This window comes from Camelina sativa, chromosome 3 (genome assembly GCF_000633955.1).
Source record: "Camelina sativa cultivar DH55 chromosome 3, Cs, whole genome shotgun sequence".
In the NCBI taxonomy this organism is placed as follows: Eukaryota; Viridiplantae; Streptophyta; class Magnoliopsida; order Brassicales; family Brassicaceae; genus Camelina; species Camelina sativa.
The window spans coordinates 23,399,932-23,414,906 of NC_025687.1; the positions used below are offsets into that span (position 1 = coordinate 23,399,932).

Genomic DNA, 14,975 nt, shown 5'->3' on the forward strand with positions numbered 1-14,975 from the left:
TAAAATAGACCAGCTTACACACAACAAGACATATATTTTGGAACCTGACATGTGAAATTACTCATACAAACAATAGTTCGACGACCACTTCCACTAGCTATACTGTAACAAACGGTATAAAGCGAATGTGGGGGTCCGAGCACGAATCCACCATAATATGGTCAAATCAAATAATACTAAAAAGGAGTGGTTTGATGTTATACTGATTCACATGAAGAGAATGATAAAAGGGAACTGAGAGTGACCACAATAATTTAACAACCAGCATTGTCACATGCCAAGATTAGTAAATAGATTTGGAATCTGGAGTTGAAATGATTCAGCAAAATTAAGACAAAACAAGGAGTATTGTGGTACGGACTAAATTGAAAACCCTAGATAGTCGGGAAGCGTTTCACTTCAGCCAAATTAAATTACTCTTCTCGGATTAGACATTGAAGATGAAATGAACAGTAGCAATTGACAGAAAAAAAAAAGTTTCGCTTAATTCAGAACAGTGTGGGAATGAATCTCAATTTTAAGAGATAATTTTTTCGAAAAATGTCATATGAAATTCAAATGAAGCTGTGAACAAATTACCCAGATTACTAAGTATGTGGAAAAGGGGAAAGTTCTTACCGCACTCATTGACGAAGACGAAGACCTCAGATTCTTCTGAAGACGACGACGACGAAGTTGCAATGTTTCACTTTTGTTGGCGCCAATGATTTCAGTATTGAGGTTTTCCTCTTGAACCAGTAGTTATCGGATCATCCATAGTTTCTAATCCGGGTCAGGTCTGTTTGGGCTTATTTATATATATATATATATATAGCCTAGTCTGTAACCCACCAAAGCCCAGAATTTTCAACTTTTCGTTTTCAATTGAAAATTCTGATTAATATTTCGGCTCATGTTGATTAATGTGGGTATATACTATATTTCGGCTCATGAATCTATACTATATTTGACTGAACTCAATTTTTTATACAGTATAAATTTTGTGTTATTCCAATTTTTTCGTGTCCGCAATATCACATAGGTAAATCACTTAAAAAATTGGAAAAAAAAACTTAACAATACCTCATTTATTTTTTATTTGGAAGTTTAATACCTTATATTATTTTATTAGAATAAAAATATTTATTTAATTATTATTGGACAAAAAATACTTAATTTTTGTATTATTAGTAGATTCATACCTCTGAATTAACATCCGTTAACGGGTGTGACGGAATTATTAGACGGTGTTAAAAGTTTTAATTAAATTTTTACTACATATAAATTACATATTTAGTAATAATACGAGTAATGTTAGCGTGGTCCGGTAATAATGGTTGGTTTTCACCTCACACCATATGCGGATTCGATCCACATCAAAAGGAGATTTTTTTTGGGGTTTTATCTCTAGTATCTTGCCCTTACTGAGATCATCACCGTCGGAGATCGTGCTACTTTATCCATTTAAATGGGAGGTAAATGAGAGCCGGCGAAATCAGAATTCATGGCGACGACGAAAATGAGTCCAGTTCTGATAAACAATAGTTTATTCTCTTTCGAATCCCTAAAATTGAAGACGAAGCAGCAAGAGCTCTTGCTTCGTATGTATCTCGATCCTTGGTCTCGTCTACATCTTAGCCTTCATAGCACGTCTCTTTAGTGTTCTCCGATATGAATCCATGATCCACGAATTCGATCCATATTTCAACTACCGTACCACTATTTTCCTCACCGAGAAAGGCTTCTACAAGTTTTGGAATTGGTTCGATTCTGAGAGTTGGTACCCTCTTGGTCGAATCATCGGTGGTACGCTTTATCCTGGTCTCATGGTCATCGCCGCTTTAATCTACTGGGCATTGCGGTTTCTCCTATTCTTCGTTCATATCTGTGAGGCTTTTGTGTTGACGGCTCCGTTCTTCGCGTCGAGAGAGACGAGAGTCAAAAAAAAAAAAAAATTGTTTTTGATGTGGATCGAAGCCGCACATGGTGTGAGGTTAAACTCAATCATTACCATGAGACCACACTAACATAACACATATTATTACTAAATATATAATATATATCTACTAAGATTTTAACTAAAATTTTTAACACCGTCTAATTATTCTGTCACACCCGTTAACGAATGTTAAGTCAGAGGTATAAATCTGCCATATTCACCATGTTAATTAACCATATAAGAAGAAAATGACTGATTTGTAAATTCATTAGGACAAGAATGATTTTGATGGGTAATGTGAATTATCAGGTTCTATATTCGAGCATAATGAATGTGGTGAGCCACAACCAGAAAGTGTTTACAACCAAATAAGAAAAAAAAAACTTTATCATAACGTGGCCTGTCATACAACATATATCTTTTATTGTATCAATTAGAGTCGCAATTTAATGACATGAGCAATGTGAATATTAGAAGTAGGTTCATGATCATGGGGCACAACGTTCTTACTTCACAACTTTCCTCTCGGCATGTGCGGTTCAGGTGGATCATAAAGTTGACTTTAGAGTTTTCTATCTTGTGAGTTGTGTGACTTGTGAGTTGTGATGTGACAGCTCCTTTCTCCGGTTTTTAATCGGTTTGTTCCGGTTAGTGGACCAACATACTAGATTTCCTAACCAGAACCAAAAAAAACATGCCATTTTTATTGACAATTTGTCAAAAATACACCTTTTCATATACTCTTTTTTTAAATACTTCTATTTTTTGCCATTTTATTTTTGCCCTCTTTTAATTTTTAATGACTATTTTACCTTTAGATGAAAAATATTTTATTTAATAAAAAGAAAAACAAAAAATTTCCCGCCAAAAGAATTTCCGACATATTTTCCCGCCAAAAATTTTTTGAAAAAATTTTCTGGACAAAAAATTTTGAGAAAAATTTTCGACAAAAAAAATTTCCTGCCAAAAAAATTTACAAGGTATTTAAAAGGTTTTATAAGGTAGAAACCTCATAAAAACCTTATAAACACCTTGTAAACGTTTTTACAAGATTTTTAAAATAGTTTTAAACGGTTTTAAAAGGTTTTTTAAACACCTTTTATATTGTTTTTATAAGGTTTTTAAAAAGTTTTCAAAATGTTTTTAAAAAGGTTTTTAAAAGGTTTTTAAACACCTTATAAACGCTTTTACAAAGTTTTTAAAAGCGTTTACAAGGTTTTGAAAAGGTTTTTAAACACCTTATAAACGTTTTTACAAGGTTTTTATAAGGTTTTTTTAAACACCTTGTAAATAAAGTTTTTTAAAAGCGTTTACAAGGTTTTTAAAAGGTATAAATTTCAAAAATTTGGCGGGAAAAAATTTCGATTTTTGGCGGAAATTTTTTTATTTTTGACGGGAAAATTTTTCATTTTTGGCGGGAAATTTTTTTGATTTTGGTGATAGTACATTTTTGTTGTCATTCAAAGAAAATGTAATTTGGTCATTTTATACATAAAGAGGGGTAGTTTTAAAAATAGTCAAAAGTATTTTTAAAAAGAGATTTATTTTTGAAAATACCCCATATTTATTTAAGAATATGTTATGAAAATATTATGTGGTAACACCAAAATATGGTATAGATTTTTTATACATAACTTAACCAAACGAAAAGAAATTGGGGCATTAATTAAATACCTTAAATTAAATTAAGAACACATATGATTTGTTCATCTATCCAATTTTCCCAAATTTTATAATATCGTAGTGGCTATTTTACCCAACAAACTTTTTTTTTTCTTTTGTGTATATGTCTTAAAACTGATAAGCCAAGACAAAATACGCCACATAGGTTAGCCAATATTGCCTCGTCTATCTGACGTGTAGCCCTTTGTCCTCTTTTAGGCTAATCAACTTTATATTCGAGTATATGCATGCCTAACTTTCAAAGAATATGACGATTAATAATGTTGTAGCTGTTGGCAAGATTAATTATGTGACGTATATCAAATAATTTAATAATTCGTGTTTGTAATTACAATAAATAACATATGATGATACTATGTATATACATCTGTTTTGTTATAATTTATAAGTATTGTTTATAATTTAAAATTTATTTTACACTTTTATATATCTAACACATGTGTCAGTTTGATTAGCAGAATATTAATCTAGAATATAGATGTGCAGCTAAAATTCATAAATACAAAACAGAAACATAAATAAATACCAAAACATTGTGAGAAAAGTCACGAAACTGTAAATAAGTGATGTATTTTTGCGAACTTATATAAGAATGTGATATCATGTTAAATGGTGCGTTTAATCTTTATGAAAACATATATTATCTCTAATCGATGTGGCATGTAGGCTAGATTCTATTAGTAGTATATATATGATGAGATTAAGCTTCCTTTTACTTAGTCTCAACACTCTAGTATAAATACCCTTGTATTAGTTATATTTTACTTTAAATGAAAAATATATTTTACAATAAAGTTAATATAGTATCAGAATAAAATGATTTTTTCTCATTCGGTTCTCGGGAAAACGCTTAACAGAAAATTTTCTCGAGAAAATTGAACTTCCGCATCTTCGAATTGTTTCAATTCGTCTATGTCCCAGCTTCGCTTCTCAATTTCGTGTCTCGCGATCTATCTTTCAGTTATTTCTGAGCACCGATTTGAATCAATGAGTGTCTCACATCGCTGTTTCGTCGCTCTCTTCTTCGCGGAGTTGTTGATTGCTATTGTTGAGCTGGTTAGTGCCTCTTTCTGGTGTTTTGTTGCAATCTTGGTTGCTTTATCCTCTTGATCGGTTAGGTGTTTACAATCATCGAACTCCGATTTAGCTTTGGTGATTCTTGCTTTGTGGAATTTGTTCATCGTTGATTGTATGATGGAATCCGCGAATACTGGTTCGAATTATGCAACAGATCAGTATGAGAATCCTTACTTTCTCCATAGTTCGGATCATGTTGGACTCATACTTGTTACTAATCGTCTCTGTACTGGTGCAGAGTTTACTTCTTGGCGTCGTTCGGTTCGTATGGGATTGAATGTTCGTAATAAGCTTGGGTTCATTGATGGCACTATCTTGAAACCAGCTTCTGATCATCGAGATTATGGATCTTGGTCCAGATGCAATGACATGGTCTCGACTTGGCTAATGAATTCGGTGAGTAAGGAAATTAGTCAAAGTTTGTTATTCATTCTCACGGCTGAAGGAATCTGGAAGAATGTATTGGCGCGTTTTAAGCAGGATGATGCTCCTCGAGTCTTTAAAATTGAGCAGCGTCTGAATAGTATTCAACAAGGTGTGTCTGATGTAACCAGCTATTACACACGACTTGTCACACTTTGGTAAGAACATAAGAACTACGTTGAGTTACCTGTGTGCACTTGTGGTAAGTGTGAATGTAATGCTGCAACCTTATGGGAAAAACTACAAGAAAGGAGTAGAGTGACGAAGTTTCTCATGGAGCTGAATGATTCCTACGATGCGACCAGAAGACATATCCTGATGTTACGGCCCATACCAACTATTCAGGCTGCTTTCAACATGGTTACTCAAGATGAAAGGCATCGTTCTATCAAGCCTCTTCCTCGATCGGATAATGTTGTTTTTCAAACGACTGGCTCAGCTCCTCTACCTCCACAAGATTATCAAGGACCCGTTGATAATGCGGCTTATGCAATTCAAGGTGGATATCGTTCTCGACCACCGAAACCTGTTTGTACACATTGTGGACAGACTGGTCATGTTGTTCACAAATGTTTCAAGCTTCATGGATACCCTCTAGGTTATATTCCAGGCTTCAAGAGCTCTCTCTCTAAATATCAATCTCATAGACATTCAGCTCCATCACAGCCTTCTCAACCTCGAGGACTAACTCAGAGTCAGCAACGCCCGCATACAGTGGCGAATGTTATAAGTGACCCGATGAGTGGTCTAGGCCCGATGAGTGGTCCTATAACAAGTTCTTCTCAGGCTCAGTCATCATCAACTTCAACCGTCTCTAGCCTAGACTTGAACAATATGACGCCTACTCAGGTACAAGATCTTATTAAGCATCTAACAGCACATGTTCGAGTTTCAGAGAATCCGGCTCCTTCCCCATCGACTGCGTCTGTTACCGAACATGGTGTTATGGCAGTCCAGTCTACTTCTGGTATTATTCCTTTTCCATCAACTTCTCTTCGTTTTGAAAACAACATTTTTACTTTTCAACACCAATGTCTCTCTTCCTTGTACTCTAATTTTCCTCATGGTTCTTATATAATTGACAGTGGAGCCACTACTCATGTGTGTTCTGATTTGTCATTATTTAGTGAAACTTTTCTAGTTTCTGGAGTAATTGTTTCTCTCCCAAATGATACTAGGGTTTATATCACACATACTGGCATTGTTCCATTATCATCATCTCTTATCTTGACTGATGTTTTACATGTGCCAATTTTCAAATTCAATTTGATTTATGTTAGTTCTTGATTACAACATAATCATTGTTCTTCACATTTTTACATTGACTCTTGCATTATTCAGGAGTTTATTCAGGTCTTGACGATTGGTAGAGGAACTGCCATGCATAAACTGTATATTCTACAACTCGATGCATCATCTCTCGTCGTGTCTAAGTCTCATGCTTCTTTGAACTTCTCTGGATCCTTGGTGGTGGATGGACATATGTGGCATCAACGCCTAGGACATCTGTCTACTGACAAGTTACAACAGCTTTCTGATGTTTTGCATATTTCCAAATCTGGTTTGTCTTTACAATCTCATTGTTCTATTTGTCCATTAGCTAAACAAAGACGCTTATCTTTTGAGTCTCATAATCATTTGTCTAGTTTACCTTTTGATTTGCTTCATTTAGATGTTTGGGATCCCTTCTCAATCGAGTCTGTAGAAGGATATAAATACTTTCTCACCATTGTAGATGATTCTACTAGATGTACTTGGGTTTACATGATGAGGAATAAAAATAATGTTTTACACCATTTTCCAGCTTTTATTCAGTATGTTAAGACTCAGTATAATTCGACTATCAAAGCGATTAGGATAGATAATGCTCCTGAATTGGCTTTTACTGATATTATTAGAAAACATTGCATGCTTCATCAATTCTCTTGTGCATACACACCACAGCAAAATTCTGTAGTTGAAAGAAAGCATCAACACCTTCTTAATGTTACTAGAGCCTTATTGTTTCAATCTAATATACTTATTGCTTATTGGAGTGACTGTGTCTTAACTGCTATATTTTTGATGAATAGAACACATTCTAAGCTGTTAAAGAACTTGTCACCTTATGAATTGTTGAATAAGAAGCCACCCTCCTATGATCTACTTTGCACTTTCGGTTGTCTTTGTTATGTCTCGACACTGCTAAAGGATAGAACGAAGTTTAGTCAGAGAGCAGAAAAATGTGTTTTCTTAGGCTATTCTCCAGGTTATAAAGGCTATAAGGTACTTAATCTGGATACTAACATTGTTTATGTGTCTCGTAATGTCGTGTTCCATGAAAACGAGTTTACTTTTCATTCTAGTCATGCTCGTCATCCTACTGACATTATTAATGACTTGATTCTTCCATCCCCTATTCCTGTTGCATTAGATATGCCCATTGTTTCAGCACCTTCATCATCTGCATCACACACATTCGTCCCTAGTACATCAACTGGGAGTGCAGAGACAATCACTACAAGAACAGGAACTATTTTACAATCTAATGCCAGACCGCGACGCACGACGAAGGCTCCAGGTTACTTATTTGATTACCATTGTTCTCTTATTCAACATTCTAACCGCTCTTTTTCTAGACCTTCCAAACCTATTACTACACTTTATCCTTTATCTTCGGTTTTATCCTATTCCATGTTCAAACCACCCTATCAGTCCTATGTCATTTCCATTTCTATCGAAACATAACCTAAATCTTTTAAAGATGCCATAATATCTGTCCGGTGGACTAAGGCGATGGATGTGGAGCTTGAAGCTATGGAACTCAATCGGACATTCGATGTTGTCTCCTTACCTCCAGGTAAAAATGTTGTGGGGTGTAAGTGGGTTTCTACGATCAAGTACCATGTTGATGGCACCATATAAAGATATAGGCTTGTTTAGTAGCAAATGGTTTCACACAACAAGAGGGAATAGATTACATTGATACATTTTCTTCTGTAGCAAAATTGGCTAGTGTGAAGTTGGTCCTTGGTTTAGCTGCTAAGCATGGGTGGAGTCTTACTCAGATGGATGTTACTAATGCCTTTCTCCATAGTGAGCTAGAGGAAGAAATTTACATGAGCTTACCTCAGGGTTATACACCACCTCCATGCATTATACTGCCACCGAATCTTGTGTGTAAGCTTAACAAGTCTCTTTATGGCTTGAAACAGGCCTCACGGCAATAGTATAAGTCCTTGCCCAAAATGTTTCTCGATGATGGTTTCTCATAGGTGTATGGCGACAATACTCTGTTCGTCAAGGAGACAGTTTCCTCTTATATTGCGGCCTTGGTTTATGTCGATGATATCCTAATTGTGAGTAGCAGTGATGATGTTGTTTTCCAGCTTAAGGCATCTCTGGCGAAGCATTTCAAGACTAAAGACCTTGGTCCAGCTCGTTTCTTCTTAGGACTTGAAATTGCGCGTAATGCAAGTGGCATATCAGTAAGTCAGCGCAAGTATTGTCTTGATATTCTAGCTGATACAGGTTTATTGGGTTGTAAGCCAAAATCAGTACCTATGGACTATAAGAAGGTTCTCACTAAAGACACAGGTATCATGCTGACTGATGGTACGCCTTATAGGGAACTGATAGGACGATTGCTGTATTTGTGCATCACAAGACCAGACATTACGTTTGCCGTCAATCGCCTAAGCCAATTCCTCTCATGCCCAACAGACGTCCATCTTGGGGCTGCTCATCATGTCCTCAAATATTTGAAGAACGATCCAGGTCAAGGACTCTTTTACTCTGCTTTTACTGATTTATGCTTGAATGCATTCTCGGATGCAGATTGGGGGACTTGCAAGGATTCTAGGAGGTTTGTTACTGGCATCTGTGTTTTCTTAGGAAATTCTTTGATCTCTTGGAAATCCAAGAAGCAAAATGTTGTGAGTTCGAGTAGCACCGAAGCTGAATACAGGAGAATGGCACAAGCTACAAAGGATTTACTCTGGCTTCATCAAATGTTGAAGGATTTGCGCCAAACTCCACGAATACAGGCCAAGCTTTTCTGTGAAAACAAATCGGCGAAGCATATTGCCAACAACCCGGTATTTCACGAACCGACCAAACACGTTGAGATCGACTGCCACACTACTCGAGATCAGATTAAGAATGACTTTCTCAAAGTTCTACATGTTGCCACCGAGAATCAGTTGGCTGACATCTTGACGAAACCTCTGCAACTGGCACCGTTCCACTCGATTTTGCAGAGACTATCTATTTCAAGCATCTTCTTGCCTACTGCGAATTCAGCTTGAGGGGGGGGGGGTATATTAGTATATATGATGAGATTAAGCTTCCTTTTACTTAGTCTCAACATTCTAGTATAAATACCCTTGTATTAGTTACATTTTACTTTAAACGAGAAATATACTTTACAAGAAAGTTAACAGATTCTACAATACATGATGGCACTAGACCTCTCAAGACTTTCATGAAAGCTATCAGAGTGTTTCACCTCTATATCTTGGAAAAAAAAAAGGCCAATCATCCATTCTTTCAACCATGCATTTTATTACTATTGATTAACAACTCACAAGATTTAATACAAATGATTTCAAGAATGGATGATTGGCCTTTTTTTTTCTATAGAGCATATATAACTTGGAGAGGTACGCATTTTATATATTACGGGACGTCAGTGTAGTTTTTGAAACGAACAAACAAAGCATACATACTTCGTTGCAAGAAACGCTCGCATCAGAAGAAATCGTGTTTTCTCTTATGTTGGCATGTTGATGTGTTGCTGGTTAGACATTAGAGATAAACCATTTGTGAATTCTTACTAATGTATTATATTTCTAGTAACAAAAAGATGAAATCGCATACATGATACATATATAACAATATGTCATATGTGATCAGGCCAGCTGGGACGCGATGTTTTGCTATCAAATTCAAATTTCTTATATCAGTATTGTTTTTAATCAGTTTTCTAATTTTATTTTATTTTCTTGGTCAAAATTTCGTATCATTTCGTATTCATCAAAATTAGTCTATTCAATTTACTAATAAGCAAGTTGTGGTTGATTAGTAGCACCCACATAGAATATATATGGATAAATTCATTTTTTTTTTCAGGTGTCTTACATTTTATAACTTGACCGTATGCAAAAAAAAAATTATTTTTTTAAAACTACGTTTACGAATTACAAGTGCCGTTGAAATATATATATATATATATATATATATATATATATATATATATATATATATATATATATATATATATATATATATATATATATATATATATATATATATATATATATATATATATATATATATATATATATATATATATATATATATATATATATATATATATATATATATATATATATATATATATATATATATATATATATATATATATATATATATATATATATATATATATATATATATATATATATATATATATATATATATATATATATATATATATATATATATATATATATATATATATATATATATATATATATATATATATATATATATATATATATAAAGGATGAATTATGTTTTAGAGGATGTGAGTCTTGGACACAAAATATAACATTGCAGTGGCACAATTCTTTTATTTTTTTGTCTTTTGAAAAAAAAAAATCAAAATGTTGTATAGTTCTTTCAGAGAAAAAAAAAAAAGAAGAAAAAAAAGAAACAATACTCTTTTTTTCAATATAGTAATCAAATTTGTTGAAATCAAGAATTATTCTTTACCAAAACAACCAAAAACATGACCATCGTCGTTGTCTCCTCGACTCGCCGACTTGAGAATTGGAATATGCATTAATGAAGCTGTCACATAAGCCCTATCATCACAGTCAATCTAATAGCCATTTTACGCCCATCTGATAAATCCAACGGTCCATAATATTTCTCAAAAACTTTCCAAAAATCCTCAATTAAAAGGCTGTCTAACAGCCAGGTCATGTTATCTTTTTTTTTTATTATTATTTTTTTTTTCTTTATGGTCGAAATGATTTGTTTTTTTTTTCTCCAAAAATAAAATTGTACCAGATAAATACTTCTCCCCTCTTTGAATTGTTTCGTCGTCTTCAGCCCTTCATCGGCCGTTGTACTTTCCGGTGATTAAGAGAGAGAGAGAGTGAGCCAGATCCTCATCGTCTTGGTTCTTGTTTCTTACTCGATCTCTCGATCTTCTCCTCCGATTTAAGGTAAATGAATCCTCCGATCTACTACTTGCTCCTTGTTGTGTTGGATCTCGATTACGATTCGAAGTTACTTCGGATTTGATTTTTGGTTGGATTTTAGATCGGTTAAACTATTGGAAATTGTTTTGATCTTGGCTCCGATTAGCTCAACGGTTGATGTTTGACTTGATGATCTTCGTTGATTTTGTTTTGCTTCGGATCCGGATTCTTTTGACTTCCTTTTGTCAATAGAAATCTCTGAACTTTGAAATGTTTTGTTGAAGTGTTTGACTTCGGAATCTGTTGATTTTACTTTGACGGATGAAGAAACCAATTGATCATCTGATGATACATGAATCCTTGCAATTTTATCATCCGATGAGTATGTGAATCCTGTCTTTGATTAATCATAGCTTTTGCGTCTTTTTTATGGCAGTTCATAAACCATGGCCGATGCAGATGATATTCAACCCATTGTCTGTGACAATGGTACTGGAATGGTCAAGGTTAGTTGATTCAGTTCCTTTACTTTTCAGGTTTTGTGGATTCTCTCACTTTTTGTTAAGATATTGATAACATGGATTATACAAACTCTTTTGTACAGGCTGGTTTTGCTGGAGATGATGCTCCCAGGGCGGTTTTCCCCAGTGTTGTTGGTCGACCTAGACATCACGGTGTCATGGTTGGGATGAATCAGAAAGATGCATATGTTGGTGATGAAGCACAATCCAAAAGAGGTATCCTCACATTGAAATACCCGATTGAGCATGGTGTTGTTAGCAATTGGGATGATATGGAAAAGATTTGGCATCACACTTTCTACAATGAGCTCCGTATTGCTCCTGAAGAGCACCCGGTTCTGCTTACCGAGGCTCCTCTTAACCCAAAAGCCAACAGAGAGAAGATGACTCAGATCATGTTCGAGACCTTCAATTCTCCAGCTATGTATGTTGCCATTCAAGCTGTTCTATCACTTTACGCCAGTGGTCGTACAACCGGTTAGTACATTATTGATAAAGTTTTGTTGTCTGTTTTTTTTTTTTTAATCATTTTGTTATATTGATTACAGTGAAATGATTTTCTTTAGGTATTGTGTTGGACTCTGGTGATGGTGTGTCTCACACTGTGCCAATCTACGAGGGTTTCTCTCTTCCACATGCTATCCTTCGTCTTGACCTTGCTGGTCGTGACCTCACTGATTACCTTATGAAGATCCTTACCGAGAGAGGTTACATGTTCACCACAACAGCAGAACGGGAAATCGTGAGAGACATCAAAGAGAAGCTTTCCTTTGTTGCTGTGGACTATGAGCAAGAGATGGAGACCTCAAAAACCAGCTCCTCCATCGAGCAGAACTATGAATTACCCGATGGACAAGTGATCACGATCGGTGCTGAAAGATTCAGGTGCCCAGAAGTCCTTTTCCAGCCATCATTTGTGGGAATGGAAGCTGCAGGAATCCACGAGACAACTTACAACTCGATCATGAAGTGTGATGTTGATATCAGGAAGGACCTTTACGGTAACATTGTGCTCAGTGGTGGTACAACTATGTTCTCAGGTATTGCAGACCGTATGAGCAAAGAGATCACAGCTCTTGCCCCAAGCAGCATGAAGATTAAGGTCGTGGCACCACCCGAGAGGAAGTACAGTGTCTGGATCGGTGGGTCCATCCTTGCTTCTCTCAGCACTTTCCAGCAGGTAACATTTGGAAACCGCCATTTCTCATTTTTAGCTTCTCTCGCACTCGGTTGATTATATGTAGAAAATTCCTCTTATTGGTTGTCTCTTTTGTGTTTAATCAGATGTGGATCTCTAAGGCTGAGTATGATGAGGCTGGTCCAGGCATTGTCCACAGAAAATGCTTCTAAGCCAAAAAACAAAGCGTTTTCATGACGGGATCACAGTTCTTTCTACATCTCCGATTTGTTTTGTTTCATTTTTTCCCCTTTGTCATTCTTGCACCATGTGAGAAACTTTCTGGTTAAAGCGTTTGGCGAGGTGTCAAGGGAGGTGAAATCCGCTTTTGCTCTTACCTGAGGCACTAATCCCACGTTTCAAACCCAGCTCTACTCCTTATTCTTGTCCATTTGTTTGTTTGTAGCCTCTTGAAATTCGGATAAGAAACAACACCTCTTTGGATTGTTGATATATGTACTCTATGCTGAATCTTTTTGTGTCAGTATCAAAAAATGTTTGGAAAACTCTATAGCACCGTTTCATGCGTTAGACCCATTCATTAATCACACGTAGGAGTACCAATCAATTGCTTAGACGTACGATTTTTGGAACAAATTTGTAACAATGGTCTTCCTGGAATTTGTAACAATGTTCTTTTTGGAACCTTTACTTCAGTTTTTGCTTAGATGGCGTATAGTGGTGCAGTGGATTCCTGAAAACACCCGTACTGTAAAGTGAGTCTAGAAGACTTTGGCTTGTGGGTTTTAAATTTGGGCGTTTTCGTCTCATCTACGTGTGCTTGCATTAATCACATGACCTCAACAAAACCAATCTAAGAAACCGGGTAAAAAACAAAAATAGGCTAATGCCAAATTAAATATATGTTATCTACCCTCAACAAATGTTAAGGGAGCAAAATTATTTTAAACTAGAGTATTGTAGGGCTTTACCCCGAAGGGAGCCCTTCCAGAAATTCTCGAAGGCCCAAGACAAGCTTAGGCCTAGGAGGGGGTTTGGAAATAGTTTTCAACCAGCAATAGACGCGCCTCGGTTAGAACCTCATGAGCTGCGTCATTGCCCCAAGCGCAAAGATGGGTTTCAACCAACTCAAACCCTCTTTATTTATACCCAAACAAAACCTCTCCTCTCATACGTTTCTTCCGATGTGGGATGTTGTGTATATCATTAATTTCAATATTTTAATAAAAGATATTTTCCGACGTGGCATTTATAAAATTGTACCATTTATTATTGTAGAAACCTAAAAGAACAAAATTAGTCTTGCAGTCCCCTCGCAGCCGCACTCGGAGAAAAAAACAATGGCGACTAGTTCATCCTCCTCTTCTGGTCGCGAATTCGAACTAGAGAAGGAAATAAAGAGGCAAGAGGTTTCGTTGGATGAATTGAGCAGTCTCTCTTCTTCTCGACGTGTCTACCAGAAAAATTGCAACCTCTTCTTCCTCACTACATCTGAGAAAGCGAAAACCTCTGCGCAGAAACAACTTGACTCCGCGAAATCTCAAATCGACAAGATTCGTTCCCGGACATAAAACAATTGGAGAGCTTTGTAGTTGCTGAAAAGATCCAAGAAAAGTTATCGATTTAGAGAAGCTTACCTGTCTATTTTTCTATGATGTAATGTACCCCCTTCAACTTGAATTGCTTGTAAATTTCTTGATTTTGATATGAAAATTAGCTATTCTGATAGTAATTGGGTGTTGGTGCAAAAGGTCATTTACTTTACTTTGAGAGGTTGACATATCCATGTATTCTTTGGTGCAAAGATCCTTCATCCTTCAACTCTGTAGTATTGCTGGATTAATCAGCAAGGCAACAACAAAGACTTTGGATTATTTGAGCCATTACAATCAGGAAGGCAACTCTGTAATAACTTACTTTTGGAGTAGCTATCACTTTGGAGCAAAGACTGGAAGACAGCTTTTGAAGCTCTGCATCAAAAAATCCAGTACCTACAGTAGTCCAGTTAGTATACTTGAGATAACATA

General features: G+C 35.7%; 2 protein-coding genes across 2 annotated transcripts; both read left to right on the forward strand.

Moving 5' to 3' along the window:
* LOC104777839 (actin-8) lies at positions 11,128-13,496 on the forward strand. The gene is made up of 5 exons (XM_010502167.2): positions 11,128-11,313; positions 11,726-11,795; positions 11,894-12,287; positions 12,377-12,990; positions 13,095-13,496. Exons 2-5 carry the CDS (start codon positions 11,736-11,738, stop codon positions 13,158-13,160), a joined length of 1,134 nt encoding a protein of 377 aa, XP_010500469.1. The 5' UTR covers positions 11,128-11,313; positions 11,726-11,735; the 3' UTR covers positions 13,161-13,496.
* On the forward strand, positions 14,226-14,722 carry LOC109132291. Its single transcript, XM_019243898.1, has one exon. The coding sequence runs from the start codon at positions 14,289-14,291 to the stop codon at positions 14,517-14,519; it is 231 nt and encodes a 76-aa protein (XP_019099443.1). The 5' UTR covers positions 14,226-14,288; the 3' UTR covers positions 14,520-14,722.